Source organism: Poecilia formosa, unplaced genomic scaffold (assembly GCF_000485575.1).
Source record: "Poecilia formosa unplaced genomic scaffold, Poecilia_formosa-5.1.2 Scaffold457, whole genome shotgun sequence".
NCBI classification, from domain to species: domain Eukaryota; kingdom Metazoa; phylum Chordata; class Actinopteri; order Cyprinodontiformes; family Poeciliidae; genus Poecilia; species Poecilia formosa.
Window position 1 is genome coordinate 111,649 of NW_006800396.1, and position 19,078 is coordinate 130,726.

General features: G+C 38.4%; 3 protein-coding genes across 3 annotated transcripts; 1 reads left to right on the forward strand and 2 right to left on the reverse strand.

Annotated features, from left to right (window-relative positions):
* Positions 1–4,970: 4,970 nt before the first annotated feature.
* LOC103155944 (histone H3.3) lies at positions 4,971–9,876 on the reverse strand. The gene is made up of 4 exons (XM_007577835.2): positions 9,766–9,876; positions 8,542–8,687; positions 8,294–8,447; positions 4,971–6,387 (listed from the first exon to the last, which is right to left on the reverse strand). Exons 2-4 carry the CDS (start codon positions 8,667–8,669, stop codon positions 6,259–6,261), a joined length of 411 nt encoding a protein of 136 aa, XP_007577897.1. The 5' UTR covers positions 8,670–8,687; positions 9,766–9,876; the 3' UTR covers positions 4,971–6,258.
* Positions 9,877–10,995: 1,119 nt separating this feature from the next.
* LOC103155945 (histone H3.3) lies at positions 10,996–13,461 on the reverse strand. Its single transcript, XM_007577836.2, has 4 exons — positions 13,308–13,461; positions 12,231–12,366; positions 11,975–12,128; positions 10,996–11,870 (listed from the first exon to the last, which is right to left on the reverse strand). Exons 2-4 carry the CDS (start codon positions 12,356–12,358, stop codon positions 11,742–11,744), a joined length of 411 nt encoding a protein of 136 aa, XP_007577898.1. The 5' UTR covers positions 12,359–12,366; positions 13,308–13,461; the 3' UTR covers positions 10,996–11,741.
* Positions 13,462–13,901: 440 nt separating this feature from the next.
* Positions 13,902–18,322, forward strand: LOC103155962 (glioma tumor suppressor candidate region gene 2 protein-like). The gene is made up of 8 exons (XM_016663933.1): positions 13,902–14,196; positions 14,396–14,472; positions 14,595–14,703; positions 16,258–16,460; positions 16,870–16,925; positions 17,024–17,119; positions 17,822–17,923; positions 18,098–18,322. The coding sequence occupies exons 1-8, from the start codon at positions 13,991–13,993 to the stop codon at positions 18,305–18,307; spliced, it is 1,059 nt and encodes a 352-aa protein (XP_016519419.1). The 5' UTR covers positions 13,902–13,990; the 3' UTR covers positions 18,308–18,322.
* The last annotated feature ends 756 nt before the right edge of the window (positions 18,323–19,078 follow it).

Consider the following 19,078-nt stretch of genomic DNA (forward strand, 5'->3'; position numbering starts at 1 on the left):
GCTGTGTGACTGGAGAAGCACATGGCCTGTAAAAACACACAGTGGCGGTTCAGCGACAGAGCGGGCGCCACATAAGTGAAGGTTATTTGTGTTTTTTCAGCGAAGAAGACACAGAAGAGCTGTGATTCACGCTTATTGCAAGAAGGTTCAGATTGATACTGGTTATTCTTTGAAATCAAAGCCTGCTCATGTGTTAGAAGGGCCTAGTCAAAATCTAAAACTTGAATCTGCAGATTTCCGGCTGTAATTACAATTACATGCAGCTTTGTGGTGAACAATCACATGAAATCCGCATTAAAGTTTGTGGAAGGAAGGAAAACTCTTGCAAGGCGATTTAACGGGACTCTGGCAAGTTGCAAAGAAAGTCTGCTCCTGATTATTTGTGTGATTATTTTCTTGACAGAATGATGAAAGCAATCGCCATCCTGGCTACCAAAAGCCTATCATCTGTCATGAACTTATTCACATGTTTCTGTGTGAAGTTGTGCTGACCTGATAGTTCTCAGCTTGTGGTCCAGCTCTTTCATTCTCCCTCAGCTAAAACGAGGAGCTCCACTTCTGGCTAAAGTGTGTGTGGCAGCTCTGATCCCTGCTGTTTTCCTGCAGGTTGTTCTAATGGCTGAACATGCATGGTTTAATCCATAGGAGCAACTCCTGACCCCCCCACATGGTCAAATCCTTCAGTCCCCCCCTACCCGCCATGCCTCTTTGAGCTCCACTACATTTATCCAGTTTGAACTCAGAGAACCATGACCACACACACGCACACACACACACACACACACACACACACGCTACCAGACACACCAGTTATACCTGCTCCTCTCACAACCCACCGTCAGATGAAGGTGAGCCTGATCGTGTTTTGATGTTGATAACCCAGATACAGTGTAGCCAAAAAAAGAAAATTGACCCCTTTCTGTTTTTGCTTTTTGTAACACTTCAGTGTTTCAGATCAGTCGTATGTGAAGCAAATAAACACAAAAATCAGTTTATCTAGTGTTAAATTATTAATAAACACAATTTCTGGACTCAACCTGATGTTTGTCAGACCTCTAAAATTAAGAAATACTTGAATCCTTGAAATAAAATCTGTCTGACGACATGAAGCAGGCAGAAGAGAAACAAAGTCATTGACTTCTCGATTAGTCTGGGAATTGTAGGGGAAAAAAAGAAGAAATTTCTAAGGTTTTGAGACACCAACAAACCACAGTGGAGCTGGTGTCTGAAAGTAAGGAAAACATAAAAACAGTGGAAAACCTTCCCAGGAGTGGCTGGCCTTTGAAATTACTCCAAGAGTGAATCAATGGCTCGACTGGGAGGTCACAAACCAACTCAGAACAACATCTGTAGTACTGCAGGGATCTCATGCCTCCGTTAAGGTCACGGTTCATTATTTAACAATAAAAAAGAGAAACAGAGCCATAATGGGATAGCTGGGAGAGCTTCAAGGCCAAAAGCACAACTGACCAAAAACCTGTCTCACATTTGCCAAACAAAATATTTGGTGGACTGATGGGGAAAACAGCAGAACCTTTTGGAAGGTTTTCACCCTGTGAACAGAAAAAAAAAAAAAAAATTCACAATCAGACTTAAAGTTGGTGGCAGTGTGAAGTTCTGGGACTTAATCTGGAAGATTTAACAATACCAGGAATTTTGCTCCCTAAAACAAAGTCCGACCATCGGTTTGTGATTTTAAGTTAAGTTGGGACTTTGCTTCTTTATTAATTTCCACCTCAAAAGCAAAAATACAGCAACTACAACAACTTCAGCAACCAAGATGTGTCTCAGCTTTGACCCCCATCCTCTTCCGTGTACATCTGTCCTCCCTCTCCTTCTGTCCCTCTTCACTGTGAAGTCCCCCCTGCACCCACGCCCAACATTCATTAAGACGTACAATGTACACATGCATACACTCCACCAGGTGTGTATTAATCTAGGGTTGCCCTCTCAGCCTACCCCCTGCCCACCTCCCAACACACACATCTCTCTCCTCTTCCTCCTCCTCCTCCTCCTTAGCATCCAGTCCACACCTCCCCTCTCCCCCACCATCCCAATCCCAGCACTGTGTTAATCTGCTGCTGGTCTGACGGTCAGCACTTTGAGCAGCAGACAGACAGATTGGCTGTAATCCCCTGAGTGCCACAGATGGAGCGGCACTACGCAGACCTTGGGGAAGGTGAACGCGCTTTTGTACACAAACACACGCGGGCACACAAACACACATGAACAAAGACATACAATTAGAGAACAAAAAAAATATACTATACATCTTTGGATGGACGAGCAGCAGAGTCCATTAGACGCGCTGTAAATGGGGCACCATGCTGGTAATCTGTGACTTCAGCCTCACGAGATGCTCCTTCATCAACATGGCAGAAAGGCTTCTGCTAAATAAAAGCTTAATGTGTGAATTAAATGCAGTGGACTCATGCTGGGATAGTTAAGAGACTTGAGGATCCATATATTGTTAATCATCAACCAAAACTCCAACAGAAAGTGTATTCTGAAAAGCCACAACATTGATGGAATATATTCATCATAGTAAGTCCTCATTAACTTCATCAACATTTTGCAGAACAAACTATTAATTGTGATGTTAAGAATAATTTTGGCCTGAAATACAAATGGGGACCTTGTAAATTTAGGCTTAAGCAGCGTTAATATAATTTTTTAGTTATTCTGCATTTGTAATAATAGTTATTTACCATTCACCCTTTTTCCACTGTTAGTAGTAGCATTTTTTTTTAAACTAATGCTACAGTTTTAATGTGCAGGAATTAATCAATCAGCAACATATTTCCTTCTAGGAGTTTCCTGAAAATAACCAAGCTGTTTGAATATTAGTCATTAAAAATAATGAGATTTTAACAAACCTTATTAGCCTGCGAATGCAACAACATGAGCTACTTTTTTGGTAGCAAATGCTTTTTGAACACATTTAACATCATGTTGTTTAATAAATAGATATTTAAACTTAGTACGGGTTAAAACTGTCATTTGACATTTTGTTGAGAAAGTGTTTAGCCATGTATCAAGAATTTAAGTTTGTATACAGCTTTAGCTACTTTAGTCACAACTAAATACTAACACAATCTTGCTAGCAGGCTTCTTCACCCTGAGGCTGTCATGCCAGTATGTGGTGGTTTAAGTAGCAGTTTGATAAAAATAAATTTCAGGTTTAATATTATTTACAGTTTTATACCCAACTGTTTAAATATTACAGAAGAGAGTACTTGGATTTTTTTAAAAAAAATCCTATTAAATATGTTAAATTTCTCAGAATTTAACATATTTAGATGAATAGTTACATTGTAAAAACAATTGAACTAGCTGCTTTACCTATTTCTAAGGATTCTGATTTGAAAATGGATGGAAATTATACATCAGATCTATTGAATTAACCAAAAATATTTCCACAATTCACATTTTACATTGAAGCTACAGAACTATATTAATAGATTCCAGACAACTTTACGATCATTTTGCTCCTGGTTTATTCTCCATATTTAGAGGACCATAAAAAAGAGCTAGTTTGTGAAAATATATAAACATTAGTAACAAGATTCTAATCTGTCAATCTGTTCTAAACTGATCTATTCTATTAAATTATACTAGAAGAGAAAAGGTTTATATACTTATTTCCCAATAATTCTTGCAAAATTTCTAGCAAGCTTAAATTATTAGGACTTGTGGCTAAACCAGTTAATTTCATTCAATTTAAAATACTTTATTTACCCCAAAGGGAAACGAAATGTTGTCACTCATATCATCCAAATATCTTCAAAGTGTCATTATGAATGGTGATACTGTGGACAGGAAGGATCTCCAATAGCAGTCAGTATTACAGCTAATATAAAGATGCCTCTGACTAAAGACTGTATGACGGTCATGACATGCTAACAACTACATTTTCAGACAGCAGAGATGATATCCTAAAGTAGAATGTCCTGATGACACCATCAGCTTTTGTCAAGCCCTGCTAATCCATCTCATTTGCTTTTGCCATCCAGCTAAAATGGCATATAAAATACTAAAACAAAAACGATTTGGCTACCTAAGGCAGAATTTGTGACAATTTAACTTTTAAAGAGCAACATAAAGCCTCACAGTGGCAAATTATTTCAGCTCATTAAAATTATTTTTTTGAGTGTGTTCAGAAGTGAGACAACGCTACGCTGTAATTTTACAGATTTCAGGTTGCTGTTGTGTTTGCACATGGTGCCCATTGAAAACAACAGGATTAAAGGCTGGTGTTTGATTAGATGTTTGTTTTTCTATGTGCTCCATTGTAATGAGTGTTTCTGAGGCCATGCCGACATGGCTGCATGTGTGTCTATGTGCGCCCATTTCATTGAAATGAATATAGCCGGGGGCACGGCTTTATCCATTTTAATCAAGGAAGTAGAAGGATCAAATGAAACACTTTTGAGGGGAATGATGTCGACCCAGAGAAGGATGTTAATTACAATGCTAGCATCTGACATCTCATTGGGTTTTTGTCTTTATGTTACTGGTGTAACTGATGAAAAATAAGAAGTGTAGTTGACACTTAAGGATTCGCTAGCTACAAGTCTGAGAAATTTTACTAATATGTCAACATGATATACTAAAAATACAAAAAAGTCCAAATAAATCTTTTTTTCTTAAATCCTTGCCGTTTTTATATTTTTAATACTTTATTTTCCCCCGACAAATGAACCACAACTGTAAATCATTGCAATTGATGGATCGCCCAGAGTTCAAAATGTGTAAACTGTGCTTCACTGCCACCTAGAGGTAGAACTGGAGAAGACATGTTACCAAGAGAGACCAAGTTGTAAAATATCAAACATATTTCTAGTTGTTTCAGTAGCTATGTCAAACACTGTCTGCCTCATAAAAATCTGAACTTTGTTTATTCTTTGGCATAAATAATGTTCATTTTGTCAATATATTTTAGGATAAGGTGACACTTTTGACACAGAAGCATGTGTGTAACATCCATTTATTACCACCTTATATGACAAATCTGGAAATTACAAACATTGTTTATTCAAACATTTTTAAAATAAAAAAAGGAAAGAAAAATAACAAAATAAGAGGAAGAATCAAAACTGAACAAAAAAAAAAAACAAATAAAAATAATGTGACCTGAGAAACATGATCAACTGATCCAAAGGGGAAAAGAGTTCTGCACAGGGGGACGTATACAGAAAAAAAAAGGTTAGCATTATTATCTGTTTCACATGAATCAAAGATACATTTTGTTGATTTTTTTTCTCTGTTTTTTCTAAAAAACATCAATTATACTCTGTGACAGATTTTGGTTTTAGAGAACATCCGCAAACCTTTGATTTACAAAGGTGTTCTATTTTACGTGAACAATTGCTACAAAAGATATCCGACACGTTCTGCTTTGGCTTTAGGTACATAACCAATGTGAACACCACAAAAACAAATAGGCGAGATAAGAAATTTCAGTTTGTTAGGAAATGAAGTCCTATAGGACAAGGATCAGGCCTTGGCGTCAGAACAGGTCAGGAGAATAATTTTCAGTGAAAAAATAATAAATCTGCCTCCTTGTTCTGCCTTTTATTCTGAATCATCCCCCCATCTCAGTTGTCAACAACTAATCTGAGCAAAAAGAAAGAAAAAAATAATAATAATCAAAAGAAAATCTTGACATGACAGAGAACATCAGTGATCAATATGGTAAGCAAAAATGGACTGTATACAAGCTTCTGAGGTGATGAGAGCCAACACTCAGCCAACACCCCCTTGTTTCTGCCTGTGTCTGAGTGGAGCTGGAGGAAGGCAGAAAGCAGGGGAAGAGGAAAGAGCGAGTTCTTCTAGCACCCTGCTGCGGAGACCGGACCCCCCAGCAGAAACAGACCTGTCCTCCCCACCTGTTCCAGCCTTCCTCAGTTGCATTTTCACAATCTGTGGTTGTCCGTATTGCGGCCACAAACTGTTTTCTCCCTCACAATCACAGGCAGGACAAAACAAGGGAATGTGTGCTTGATCCGGACTCGTCATCCCAGAGTTGGTACATGCACAAAAATAGAGTACCCTAGAAGTCTGCTGCCGAGAGCACTAAGAAAACACAACTATACACTTTCATTATAATATAATCAGCTTTCCTCTACACACTACTAACACAGGGAAGGGAGAGGGGAAAGAGGGGGTGAGGCGGCTTGTGAAGGTCGGAGGGACGGAAAGACAGAATAGTAAAGGCAGGAAGGGAAGGAACAGAGGTGAAGACGAAGAGAAAGTGTTTTAGGCACGCTCTCCGCGGATGCGACGTGCCAGCTGGATGTCTTTGGGCATGATGGTGACACGCTTGGCGTGGATGGCGCACAGGTTGGTGTCCTCAAACAGACCCACAAGGTAAGCCTCACTGGCCTCCTGCAGGACAGGAGTGGGACACAAATCATTTGTACAGTCGAAATATGTCAAAATAGTAACTGAATCCTTAATGTTAACAATACTGTGGTCCTCAAAAGCATACACACAGCTGTTAACATGCCATGTTTTTTGCATAAATGCACTCATCCTTAAACTAATACAAATCTGAACCAAATTCTGTTTAATTTCAACACTGAGTCTTTTGTATAACTTCATTATGTTTTAAATATAGCAGCTATTACTAGGCCTGTCACGATAACAAATTTTGCCGAGCGACTGTCTAAAAAATTATTGCGATAAACAATACTATTGTTTCAAGACCTTTTGACACTGATTTAATGGAAATGACTAATAATGCATGTGATTTCCTGCCATACATAGATACACTTTATTTTCAAAAGAACACATAACATTAGAACTAATAAACTAAACAAAACAACCAAAAAACAAAAATAAAAAGGATTCTCAGTCTCCATTAACAAAAAACGTACTTGAATAAAAACTAAACAACATAAAGCCAAAGTGGAAATAAATACTGCATCCAACCAAAAGAGTGCAGATATGAAATCTGTATACTATATTGCCCTTCAGCAATCACTAGATTTAAATAGAAGATGGGCACATCCGACTACCTAATGCTAATGTTCACACTACACAATTTTTTTCGTCCCTATTTTCTCCTTATGACAATCTTAGATCGTTGGCTGATCTAAGATTGTCGCTGGTGATTTCGTAACCGATCATCCTGTAGTGTGTGGTGGGTTACGTAGATCGTCGTGGCCGCTCTGATCTAAATCAGGGGTTTTCCCCGACTGGAAGCTTCAATGGAGCCCGTTGAATGTGACAGGTAGCCAATCAGAAAGCAAGGATTCTCCTCTGTGCTTTTTGAGGGGAAATTACGGAGGGCAATCCGAAACAGCTGACATGGCGCAACCCGAAGTCCAGCGGACATTGGAGATGATATGTGGAAACAACATAAATATTTATTCAACATTTCGTGCAAAGAATATAGAAATGACAAAGGGAGGAGTTGGAGCCAAATTGCTACCGCAGTTGATAAACCCGGTAGGTTTTCAGCTGTTCTTCGTTAACGTGACATAAATAGGTTATAATGATTTTCATTCAGTCAGGACTTTACGCTCAATCCCTGCTGTCCCATCACAGGTAGATTTTAATAAAGCACTGATTAATGCCTGGTTTTAAAATTAGTTAACTGGACTTGTAGGCATTATTTTGTGCCCATGTGGCTGGACACCACACGGCACGACGAACCCGATCGAACCGTTATACCTAGGATTTCTGTCAGGTTTTGAAAATGGGCCGACAGTCCACCAATGACTCGTGTAGCGTGCGCTGGACATTACACTAAGGAAGAGCACCGGAGTTGAGCCTTTTTTCATTCAGTGTCATCAACAGAAAGAAAAAAAGACAGGAAGAGACGATAAAGCCGATAATTAAAATGAGGTCGATAGGTTTAATTTATCATGCGATTAACTGATTTATCGTTTATCGCGACAGGCCTAGCTATTACATGAAGTGATTGAACAAATGCATAACTCCAATATACAGTGCAAGTAGGTAGGAATGTTTTCACATTTATGGAAAACTTTGCCATACAATTATCAATTTACCATACTAATACTGCGTATTATGAATAGGTACATAACTCACTTTTCACCATTACAAGTTTTAAGTTCCTGGCTTTGCAGATTTTTTTCTTTCTCAGTTTTCTAAATGTTAACTTAACGTTGAAAAATTAATAGCATTTTTATTGACCTCTTGTTATACCATAAAACATTTTCATTTTTTGTTAGACTTTCAATTTTAATTTAATATTTGTATAATATTAAAAGCAGCAAATTATATAGTTTTCCAATCTCTTCAACCCTAATATGTCAATACTGACCTGCAGGGCTCCAATGGCCGCGCTCTGGAAACGCAGGTCGGTCTTGAAGTCCTGGGCGATCTCTCTCACCAGACGCTGGAAGGGCAGCTTACGGATCAGCAGCTCAGTGGACTTCTGATAACGACGGATCTCACGCAGAGCCACAGTACCAGGCCTTCATGTAACATATGAAGAAAAAAAATAGTTGAACCTAGATTTGTTAAAAACCAGGAAAATTACAAATCTTAAAGCTGTCTTGTCAGTGTCACCTGTAACGATGGGGCTTCTTGACCCCACCAGTGGAAGGGGCACTCTTACGGGCTGCCTTTGTGGCCAGCTGCTTACGTGGAGCTTTGCCTCCAGTGGACTTACGGGCGGTCTGCTTGGTACGAGCCATGGCGGTTACTGATCACCTCTGAAGAGGACAGATGGAAAATAGCAGAAGGTTTTATAAGAATTTGAACTTTTCTCTACGATTACTACAGAACAGAACAACATAAATCTTCAGAAAAAGGCCCAAAAAGCGTTTCTTAAAGAAATAAAACCTTTGGTAAACACTTTGATTAAAAGGACACTTTGATTAAAAAAAGTTCATTTGAAAATTCACAGAGAAATGGTGAATTTTGATTGTAATTTAAAAACATTACTTTTGTCTTGTTTATCATATAAAACTAAGATAAATAAATTAGATGGTGTTGTGGTAAAACTAGTCCTAATGTGATAAAAGATCTTTATTTTATTGATTTTGTTGATCTCATTTTTGCGTAAACATTTACTAGTGAATACGAAACTTCCTAAACACTCATCATTTTAAGTCTAATGGATATTCCTAAGCATTTAATAAACAAATTAAAACTTCAGTCGCTACTTGAATAAGTTCTTACCTTTCTTTAAGTAAACAAACAAGGCAATCCTGATTATTATCAGCATAATAAACGTCAATCACAAACTGTGTTTCTATTGGCTAGAAAAAGAAATTACAAAAAAAGAAGTTATGAACCAATCACTGAGCAGAGTTCATAAAAGTAGGCGGGTTCGACAGCCACTTGCCACTGATACTAACTCCGCCCACCCCGCTCTGATGATGGCGGCGGTTTGATGCGCAAACGACATAAAGACCGAGGGCATAGAAGCGAGGGAGTAGCACATAAACAAGTTCATTTTTACCAATAACCTTACATCCATCGTATTACTCAATAGAACAACAAGTCAGAAGACATTTCAAAGAAGGCATTGATACGTATGGGTGAGCTGAATGGTCCGTAATAGCGGCGTAGAACCGAGCTGAATCGGCGCATAATTTGAAAGTGAATTCCCCCTTCTTCCAAGCAGCTGCAGAAAAGACTGCATTTCACCGTCGCTGACTGTTATTACCCGCACGACGAAACGAACGCTTTTTCACAACAATAAAACCACGAATTTTAAAAAATACAACTTTAAAAAAATATGTAATTTATTTACATTTGTAGAAGGACACGTTTTGAATGACTTACCTGTAGTGAAAGTGAGTGTAAGTCGTCAGTAATGTTTCGCTTGACTGTTTTGTTCTTCCTATCCACAATGGGAAGCAGCGTCCAGCGGGAAAATGGCCGCTGCGTCACTGCTCATACATCACCGCGATCATCACGGTTTGACACAGCGGGGCCACTCCGGGGTCACACTCTACTTTCTGGATTATTTTATGTGCCTAATAAAGCGGGACTTTGGATATTGATCAGATGAACTGAATTTATGGCAGTGCCGCTGCTCTTTGACATTTTGAAACCATTTTTGCGTTGAACATGGAGGTGACCGTAAGCGACTAAATGAGAAATTATGGTTTTAACACGACACCGCATAAAACGATTTACATCAATCAGACTGAAGGAGGAAAAACGCAGCTCCGGATGTTTACTTTAATAACTTCGACTTACGGTGACCTTTTTGTAATGAAAGTAACTTTTATAAGCGAGACGTTGCTTGTTGGAAATAAACAGTAAATAAATGATTTACTTTTTTAATGTATTTTTCTGCAGATGTTTCATAGTACTTAGCTGTTTTCTATTATATTTGGCTACTAGAAATTATTTATGGTTGGGAGAAAAAATATTAAACTACTTTTCAAATTCATATACATTCTTTTTAAAACATTTCATTTGAAATGCCAGGTGTGCTGTAGATACCGGTTTTCTCTTGCTGGATGGATCACGGGATAACACAATGCTCCCCCTCCCACACATGTCGCACGATGCTGGTCAGCTGGCTGAAAGAAAACCGCTGAACTTTTCCTAGTTTACAAATATGCCAAATTCAGCTTTTTAGAAAAATATATCCTGTCAAGACAAACAGAACATAAAAATAAAGCCACGACTGTCCTTGTTTTTAAGCTTGGTACATTACTGCAGGTGAAGCTCCAACAGGCTCTCTCTCACTGATTATTTGCTTGTTATACTCCTAAAGTAGCTATTAAATAATGGTACGTAGTTAATATTTTGCACATCAAGCATGTTAATTGGAAACTACATTTTACCGTGTGCAGCTTATGTATCAAAACAACATGATAAAGATAGGACAGTAATTGTAATAATTTGCATTATGTTTCCAGTAGTAGAAATGTTGTATTCTGTTTCAAATAAAAGAAATAAGATAATTTCCTACATTTGTTTTCATATCTGAATTTCATGAAACTGCAATGTCTTGACCCACTGTAACTATACAATATCTAAAAGATCTTCAGACTCTGCTCTATCAACCACAAGAAACTCTTTATTATGCTTGAATGTGAAGTCCAGAGTACAAATATTTTGCTCATAAAAATGACCGAATACATAAATCATAAGCACAAAAATTAGGTTATTGTATCAACCTGAGAGAGGAACAAAAACAATACCCAGACATAATCAACTTGTCTGCAAATTAAAACATGATCAACACAGGTCTGCTACATCTATGCCGCTTGTAGTCTGCTGAACCATGCAGTGTCATCACAACATGACGTTTCTAATTGACAACCAGAATCAATTTTTCTTTCTATTTTGATACACTGAACAGCAACAGTAGAAATACACCATTATTGTTTAAAAAAAAAAAAAAGAATCAATACTAGTACAACTAATTTCTATTTAAACAGGGAAAAAAATAAGATAACTTTAGTCAACCGCTCTCGAATGAAAATGTCCACCTTAATGCTAATTCCTATGCCCCTTTCAGATAAAACATTATTTATTTCCCCCAAAAACACCTTATTTGTCGAGGTAACAAGGTGTTCCTGTGTTTTTACTAACTGGAACTAAGATTAAAAGTTTGAAACATAGTTGATGATACTGCTATGGAAAATCTGCTACAAGTAGCACCACAGAAGACATAATCACACAATTACGGTTATCACAATCATATGATATAGATATTTATATATAGAACCTCAAACCAAACTACTAGATATAGAAGAAGGAAAATGAGAGGACAGAATATCATAAGTCAGGAAACGTTTTTAGGCACGCTCTCCACGGATGCGACGTGCCAGCTGGATGTCTTTGGGCATGATGGTGACACGCTTGGCGTGGATGGCGCACAGGTTGGTGTCCTCAAAGAGACCCACAAGGTAAGCCTCGCTGGCCTCCTGCAGATCACCAAAAATCTCTTTAGTATTTGATTACAGGATTTAAAAAAAAAATAAAAAATGATAACAGGTGAAGCAAGTTTTCCACAGTAAGCACCGCTGACCTGCAGGGCTCCAATGGCTGCGCTCTGGAAGCGCAGGTCGGTCTTGAAGTCCTGGGCGATCTCTCTCACCAGACGCTGGAAGGGCAACTTACGGATCAGCAGCTCAGTGGACTTCTGATAACGACGGATCTCACGCAGAGCCACAGTACCAGGCCTGGAAAAAATAGTATAAATAAACAAACAGAAGAACACCACTTAAAAAAATATGCCTTTTAGTTCATAAACTAAATAAAATATATTTTTTTATTACACTCACCTGTAACGATGGGGCTTCTTAACCCCACCAGTGGAAGGGGCACTCTTACGAGCTGCCTTTGTGGCCAGCTGCTTACGTGGAGCTTTACCTCCAGTGGACTTACGGGCGGTCTGCTTGGTACGAGCCATGGCGGTTACTGATCATCAGAAGAAAATAAAGTTTGACTCAAATAAACAAGTCCACTCTTTTATTGTACAATATGTGAGCACTGTGGAGCTCCATTTTTACGGTTAGCTCGCTGTTTTTCATTTCTTTTTTTTTTAATTTATAGAACTTTACATAACAGGCTTTAACGGAATCGGAATATGTTTTTATTTAAAGTCTGCACCTGAAGCTTGTTTTTAAGTAATATCGTCAGTAGCTTATGTAATTGAAGTGCGGACATGTTGACAGCAAACATGTCCAATCAGATCCGATCTCTCTATTGGCTGAACCAATTAGATTAAGATTTTTATGTCGATGGGTGGGACGTTGTGACCCTCTCCACCACTCACAACGCAACGTTCACCATGTAAAGCCCACCCTCTACGTACTGAGCGTGGGTTCGTTCGCTTCTTCATAGTGGGCTCACCGGTTGCTCACACGCCTTGTCTATTTTACACAGAATGAGCTATTTTAACGGAAAACCAGCCCATCCCGCCTTCGCCGGCTGCCCGGTGCTGAGAAACGAGCGTACGCATAGACGATGGCTGGCTGCTGCCTAGAAGATTGTAAAGGGGAAGGGAAAAAAAATCGTCGCGAACGAAAAAAGCAGACGATAAAAACGACGGAAGAACAAGAAAACTTCAACATATAAGTGGGAAATAATTTTCGAAGACGCAACTAGACATGTCAGGGGACCAGTTGGTGGACAATATTTTGTCAGATGGCCCCTCAGTTTAGGCGCATTTTCGAGTCAAATTCAACCAAGATCACAAGAGCTGCTCAGGTCCCTTGACTCCCCGAGCAGGCACATAATAGCTCAACAGCTCTGCGTTTTCTTTTTTTCACCGAAAATAAACGACAAAACCGCGTTATTTTGGGATTAACACGACATTAAATGTGAGAATGGACTTTTATTCAAACAGTGACGCTTACCTTTGGGGAGTCAGAGACAGATTTCGGCTTCAAAATGCGAATTTATTCTTCAGTCTCTAAAGCGTTGTTCTCGCAATAATATGCGGGGAGGGAAAAAAAGAAAATGAACATAGGAAAGCAAGAAGGGACTCATTTCCCATCATGCATTTGGCAGTAACATGTTACACACATGCTGCAACATGGTAAACAATTACAGGCAGGCAATGTAGGCCAACAAGTTTTTACCAGTCACTACAATCGATTAATTTACTAGTTGTTGTTTTTTTAGAATTAAAAAGTTATTTTTTATGGAAACTTTATCAGAAGTCACACAATTAAAATGAGAAGAAAATAAATTATCTGAACACAATCTTAAGAATATGAGTAACTATTGAATACATGGCAATAGGTTTTTCAATTTACTACATTTTAAATATGTTATATTTGTATTAAAATACATTTTAAACTTGTGAAAACATTCTAAATTCTTATAATTTTGCATGTATTTCTATAATTTATTACATCTAATTTGATTTAAAATGTTGCAATTATTTAGTAAATTATGATTATTATATTTAAAAATCTATATTTTAGATAAAAATCAACTGTTACACCATCAATCCTGCAGATGGCGCCACGGGTTTCACACCGCCCTTAAAAAAGACGAAACGTCACGCTTTTCTTTGTTTTTCTATTCTTTCAAAATGGCGGCTCGCAGGAGGCTCAAACGCGTGGCTTCCTCCCAGCCGGGATTTTTAAGTTTTAAGTCCCCTTCGGATACGACAGCGTCTGTTGGTAGCCGGAGAAAACGAGTGAACAAGAATAAAAAGAAGAACTGGAACAAATACAGCGATGTTAATGACGTAGATGAGTTTTTAGAGGACATCAGGCACCAGGAGAGAACCACCGGGTGAGGAAGAAAAACCGAGGCTTTAAGTTCCTCGGAAACTGTGTCAACTCTTTATGTTTATTTTTTGTGTTTTCTCTTTTGCATGTGCCTTTTTGAGCTACTTACCTTGCAGCCTAGCGTGTTGACAAATAATTGTTGTGATTCTATGAAAATATTGAGGCTTTAAACGTGTCTTAATGTGATAAGTTTTCTCATTCAGGGGTCTGCTATCTGAGAAAACAGACGACAGCTTGTTTTTTTTGGATCTTGGACAGCCAGAGAAACCACAACCACAAGGTAACTACAACAGTATGTGACCTAGGCCAATAACTCTGTTGGAAATTAATTGTTTCTGAGTTTTAATTCGCTATTTAATGTGTTTTTGTTTGTTTGTTTGTGTGTGTGTGGTTTTTTTTTAGCTGAAACTCCACAAGCTGATGAAGGGAAGAAGAGAAGAGGGAAAGCTTCACGTCCTTTGAGGATAGACCTCATCCTTCAGCCAGATTCTCTGGTTCCTCCTCCTAAAGAGTAAGTATCAATCAGCTGTGATTAAAAGAAACCATTTCCTCCTTACAAATAAAGTGTTTTGATGGAAGGTTAACTTCCTTCAAGTGTGTAAAACCACATACATGTGATTCTGCCTCACTACAATTAAAAGAATAAAATCAAAATGTTTTTGGAAAGAAAAAAAGTACAGCCCAAAAACACAGGATACCTGCAAACTGTGTAAATCTTAGAATTAAAGTAGATATTTCAGTCTTTTACCTGAACAGGGAGCCTAATTTACACCTAACTCTAACATGTTCTCTTCATCCAATCTCATTTAAAGGAGGATATTATGTAAAATAGACTTTTTTGAGCTAAGAACATTATTAATGACGAAAAGCATTGTGGTGAAGATGTGCTGATGTCCGAATGTTGGAGAGAGTAGGAGGTTCTTAAAGAGGCAGAACCCCAATTTAAAGACATCAAATTACAAATTCAAATTTCTTTCAAGTCACCTTTGCTATATACATTTGTTTTTGTTTTTTTTTTACAACTGCAGGAAAGTGATGTATAGTACTTTATTGTGCAATATAATCGCCCTGTTCTCCTTTAAACAGCTAGTTATGTCCACTCACCTCTGGAATTACAATGCCTGTCAATGAGCTTTTATAAATCAATTAAAATATATATATTTTTCTTTCTTTTTCCAGATTTAGATTTACATTAGGGGCTACGGCTCACTGTTAAACATATCAAATATTTGTTCGTACCGTCTGTGTGCCCTTTGATCTGGGATGAGACTCCTGTGGACTTAAATAAGAAGTTTTAAAAGAGCATAAAATTGCAGAAGGAAGCCTGATTCTAGCTGAGCTAGAGCTACAAGCTAATTCTACTTCTCTGATGTTTGAGGGGAACATTAAAAAGATTACTAAAGCTTCTCTACCTGCAACAGTAAAGTATTAACCCTCCTGGTTAGCATAAGCTTTCACTATCTGATTAAATGTTAGCTTTGCTGATACTAAAAGTACTAAAAATTATTTGTACCAACCTGAAATTGACAGACAAATGGAATCATACAGCACCACTGAATCAAAAGTACACACTTTCATAAAGGATATTGATGTTTAAGATAAGTGTTCTTGTTTTGACAAATAGGAAAGTGAAACTACTATTACATTAGAAATTAAAATGTAACTTATAGTGGTGTGTTGTATAAGTTGAATTAAATGACAGTGAACATTTTTTCAGTCCCATCACTCAGCAGACTGGAAAGGATTTATATAGATTTCTTATGAACCAGCCCTTTATGAATCAAACATTTTCAGCTTATTTTAAACAAACTACTTCAATGTTAGAGACCAGAGATGTGTGTGTCCTGTGATGATCTCATCCTTGCACTTCCAGTATTTCCTTTCGGAAATGTGAAGACAGCAGTCAGAAAGCTCAGGAGTCTGTTGTGTGAACAGTCTCTTGGGATCTGAGGGCTTAGAAACACACCCGCCTCGTAGCTCGTCATGCTGCTGCGTTTACGCCGTCTTCACTCCATCCTCCAGCATCGCAGAGTCAGCTAAACCCGTCCTCTTCCTCCCCTGTCAGTATTCTGGCCTACCAGCAACCAAATGCCAAGAAACTCCGTCGGATCGCCCAGAAGGCCGAGCAGCTGGCAGCCAAAGGCGTGGTGCCACGGAAACAGAAACGGCTGCTGAACAGACGGCCCGTCGACAAGACCGTGAAGAAGGCTGTGACAGAGGCCAACAACAACCCAGACCGAGACTATTACGACATATGGGGACAAGAGCGTGAGTTGAGTGCGTGTGCGTGTGTGTGTGTTAGACAGAGAGAGAGAGAGAGAGAGAGTGTGTGTGTGTGTCCAATGATGATCCCATCCTTGCGCTCGCAGTATTTCCTTTGTGGCAATGTGAAGACCAACCTGGAGCTCAGATGAGTGTTGTGTGAACATTCCTCTGGGATCTGAGGACAGAAAACAATCTAAAGATTTTTTAGGAATCAAAAGTTTGAATGGCAGCTGAAGCAACAGGGGTGCAAAACTGGACATGTATGGGGTGCAAACTGGACATGTACTGGACCCCCCTCTGTTTCCAGTCACACCCCTGTAGTGTCAGGGTCTACATACCATCTGTTGACTTATTATTGACTTGAATTGTATAGAATTGCTGCAATGCAACATTAACTTTTCTCCTTTTGCAGCCAAAGTTTCAGCTGATCCCTGGTATCTGCAACAGACTGGGAAGAAGTTGGTTAAGGTGAGACTAACCATAGTTTGTTTTAGTCGTTTGTCTTTAGTTTATCTGATATATTAGTCACATGTTGCGTGAATGTTGACGATGGCGTTCTTCACCAGCGTCCAGAGAAGCTGAATGAGAAGCCGTCCGTTCTTCCTGCTGTGGAGGTGATCGCTCCGGGTGGATCCTACAACCCGGACTTCTTTTCCCACCAGGTAACTCAAAACACAAAGTATATGACTTCTCAGGAAACTTGTATGTTATTAAAGTGGTATCAAAGTATTTACACCCTTTGTACCTTTTCATATTTTAAAGTTAGAACAACTAGGATGGTTGTCATTGTTCTGAGTCTTTTGAAGCTTTTAACGTGTTTCCAGGATTTTCCTGGATTTAACTCTGTTCATCTCTCATCAACTATGACCAGTTTCAATGTTCCTGCTAAAACTTTAACACAGTCTGTTTACATGTTTGCTGTGTGTCCACTACATTTCTCATGGCTTTCTTCTGGACAACCTCCTGAGCTGCAGTTCCCTATTTTTTTTATTTTGAAAACCGTGCATCATTTTCTTTGAGTAATTGTTTGCTACTTTGTTTTGGTGCAGTTGAAGCAGGAGTTTGAATACTTTTGCAAGACCAATGTAATCTTAAACCTACCTAGACTGTGGTTAATATTTAAAATGACAGCAGCACAATTGTTGTTCAGGACTATCCTAGCAGCACCAACATTTGATATTTTTCTTTGTTAGACCTGAGAAATTTTACAGCCAACTTGACTTGGACAGAGAAAGCTGTTCTTCTCGTATTTCATTATGCAACATTTTCTTTGTTTGGAAAGTCAAATTATAACCAGTATGATGTTATGTCTGCTTCACTGCTGATTTAAACCAAACCATCTGGTTGTTGTCCTTTAAACCCAGGCGTTGCTCCAGGAAGCCCATCAGGTGGAGGTCCAGAAAAAAAAGCAAGAGGACAAGTTGGAGAGGCAGCTGGCCATCAATAAAGAGGACAAAGCTACAGAGGTTTCTATTATAATCTTCTTCCTAGCAGTGGTTTTTACATTCACTGAAATTTCACTTGTTTATTTTGAAATGTTTTTGTTTTTTAGGAGACAAATCTTCGTGAGCAAGTGGAAGGTTTAGTGGAGGAGGAGGAGGAGGAGCACTTGTTTATTTTGAAATGTTTTTGTTTTTTAGGAGACAAATCTTCGTGAGCAAGTGGAAGGTTTAGTGGAGGAGGAGGAGGAGGAGGAGAATAATGACGAAGAGTCGGCTCCTTCAAAGGAAGATGAGGAAGCAGCGCTGGCGGCCATCGCTGTGACTCAGAAAAAAACCGAGAAACAGATAAAGAAAGAGAAGGCAGAAAAACTTAAGGTATATCACACACTAATGCTTGATCTTGAGTGATTTATGATTGATGTGAGAGTGAAATGTCACAAACGAGAAAGTAGATATTCAGTGTGCACACCGTTTTGGCAGCAGCGTCCCCCCCCCCTCACTACCGTTTCCTGGTTAGACAGAGGTCAGCTTGGCTTTCCTCTCCACACGGACAGAAAACAAATGGTCAACCATCGCAAAAACACTTGTTGAAACAGTGATGTTGTCCAAAAAAAAAAAAAATTTGAAGTTTGAAGTAAAGTCTTAGACAGAAAAATACAGAATTTTTATAAATCAGGAGAATTAATTTTCTGTAAGTTTTTATCAACTGCAAATTGACTGGATGCACAAAGATATAAGCATCAAACTGGCATGAGCCCCAGTCATTCCTGCAAACATGAAAGCTAAACTGAAAATTAATGGGCTTTTGGTTTATTTTCTAAAATTAGATTTTTTTTTTGTTGTTGTTTCTTCTTTAAAGATATAGAGAAAAATTTTCATATACCTCGTAAAAGCACCCAATGTTCTGGTGAACCTCAGCATCTTTTTATATTTTTAAAAGTTGAATAATTGTAAATACGGAAACCCTTTGGCTATTGATTTCCTGAATTATTTTAAATTCACTCCACATTTATACACTTTTTGAGTCGATGAATATGGTTAAAATGTAAAAGGTGGAATTTTTTAGAAAAAATAAAAACGGTAAAGGGAGAGTTTGAGGGTAAAGGGCATTTCCTGGGCTCTTTTGTTAAGTTTTACATTTATGGCATAAAAATTCCTAAATATGCTCAAATGTACGTG

Coding starts and splice junctions, on each gene's coding strand:
- LOC103155944 (XM_007577835.2), bottom strand. CDS start 8,669: ATGGCTCGTACCAAGCAGACCGCCCGTAAGTCCACTGGAGGCAAAGCT. Junction 8,448..8,541: donor AAGAAGCCCCATCGTTACAG/GTGACACTGACA, acceptor TGTTACATGAAG/GCCTGGTACTGTGGCTCTGC. Junction 6,388..8,293: donor CGGCCATTGGAGCCCTGCAG/GTCAGTATTGAC, acceptor CCTGTCCTGCAG/GAGGCCAGTGAGGCTTACCT.
- LOC103155945 (XM_007577836.2), bottom strand. CDS start 12,358: ATGGCTCGTACCAAGCAGACCGCCCGTAAGTCCACTGGAGGTAAAGCT. Junction 12,129..12,230: donor AAGAAGCCCCATCGTTACAG/GTGAGTGTAATA, acceptor TATTTTTTCCAG/GCCTGGTACTGTGGCTCTGC. Junction 11,871..11,974: donor CAGCCATTGGAGCCCTGCAG/GTCAGCGGTGCT, acceptor GGTGATCTGCAG/GAGGCCAGCGAGGCTTACCT.
- LOC103155962 (XM_016663933.1), top strand. CDS start 13,991: ATGGCGGCTCGCAGGAGGCTCAAACGCGTGGCTTCCTCCCAGCCGGGA. Junction 14,197..14,395: donor CACCAGGAGAGAACCACCGG/GTGAGGAAGAAA, acceptor TTTCTCATTCAG/GGGTCTGCTATCTGAGAAAA. Junction 14,473..14,594: donor AGAGAAACCACAACCACAAG/GTAACTACAACA, acceptor GTTTTTTTTTAG/CTGAAACTCCACAAGCTGAT.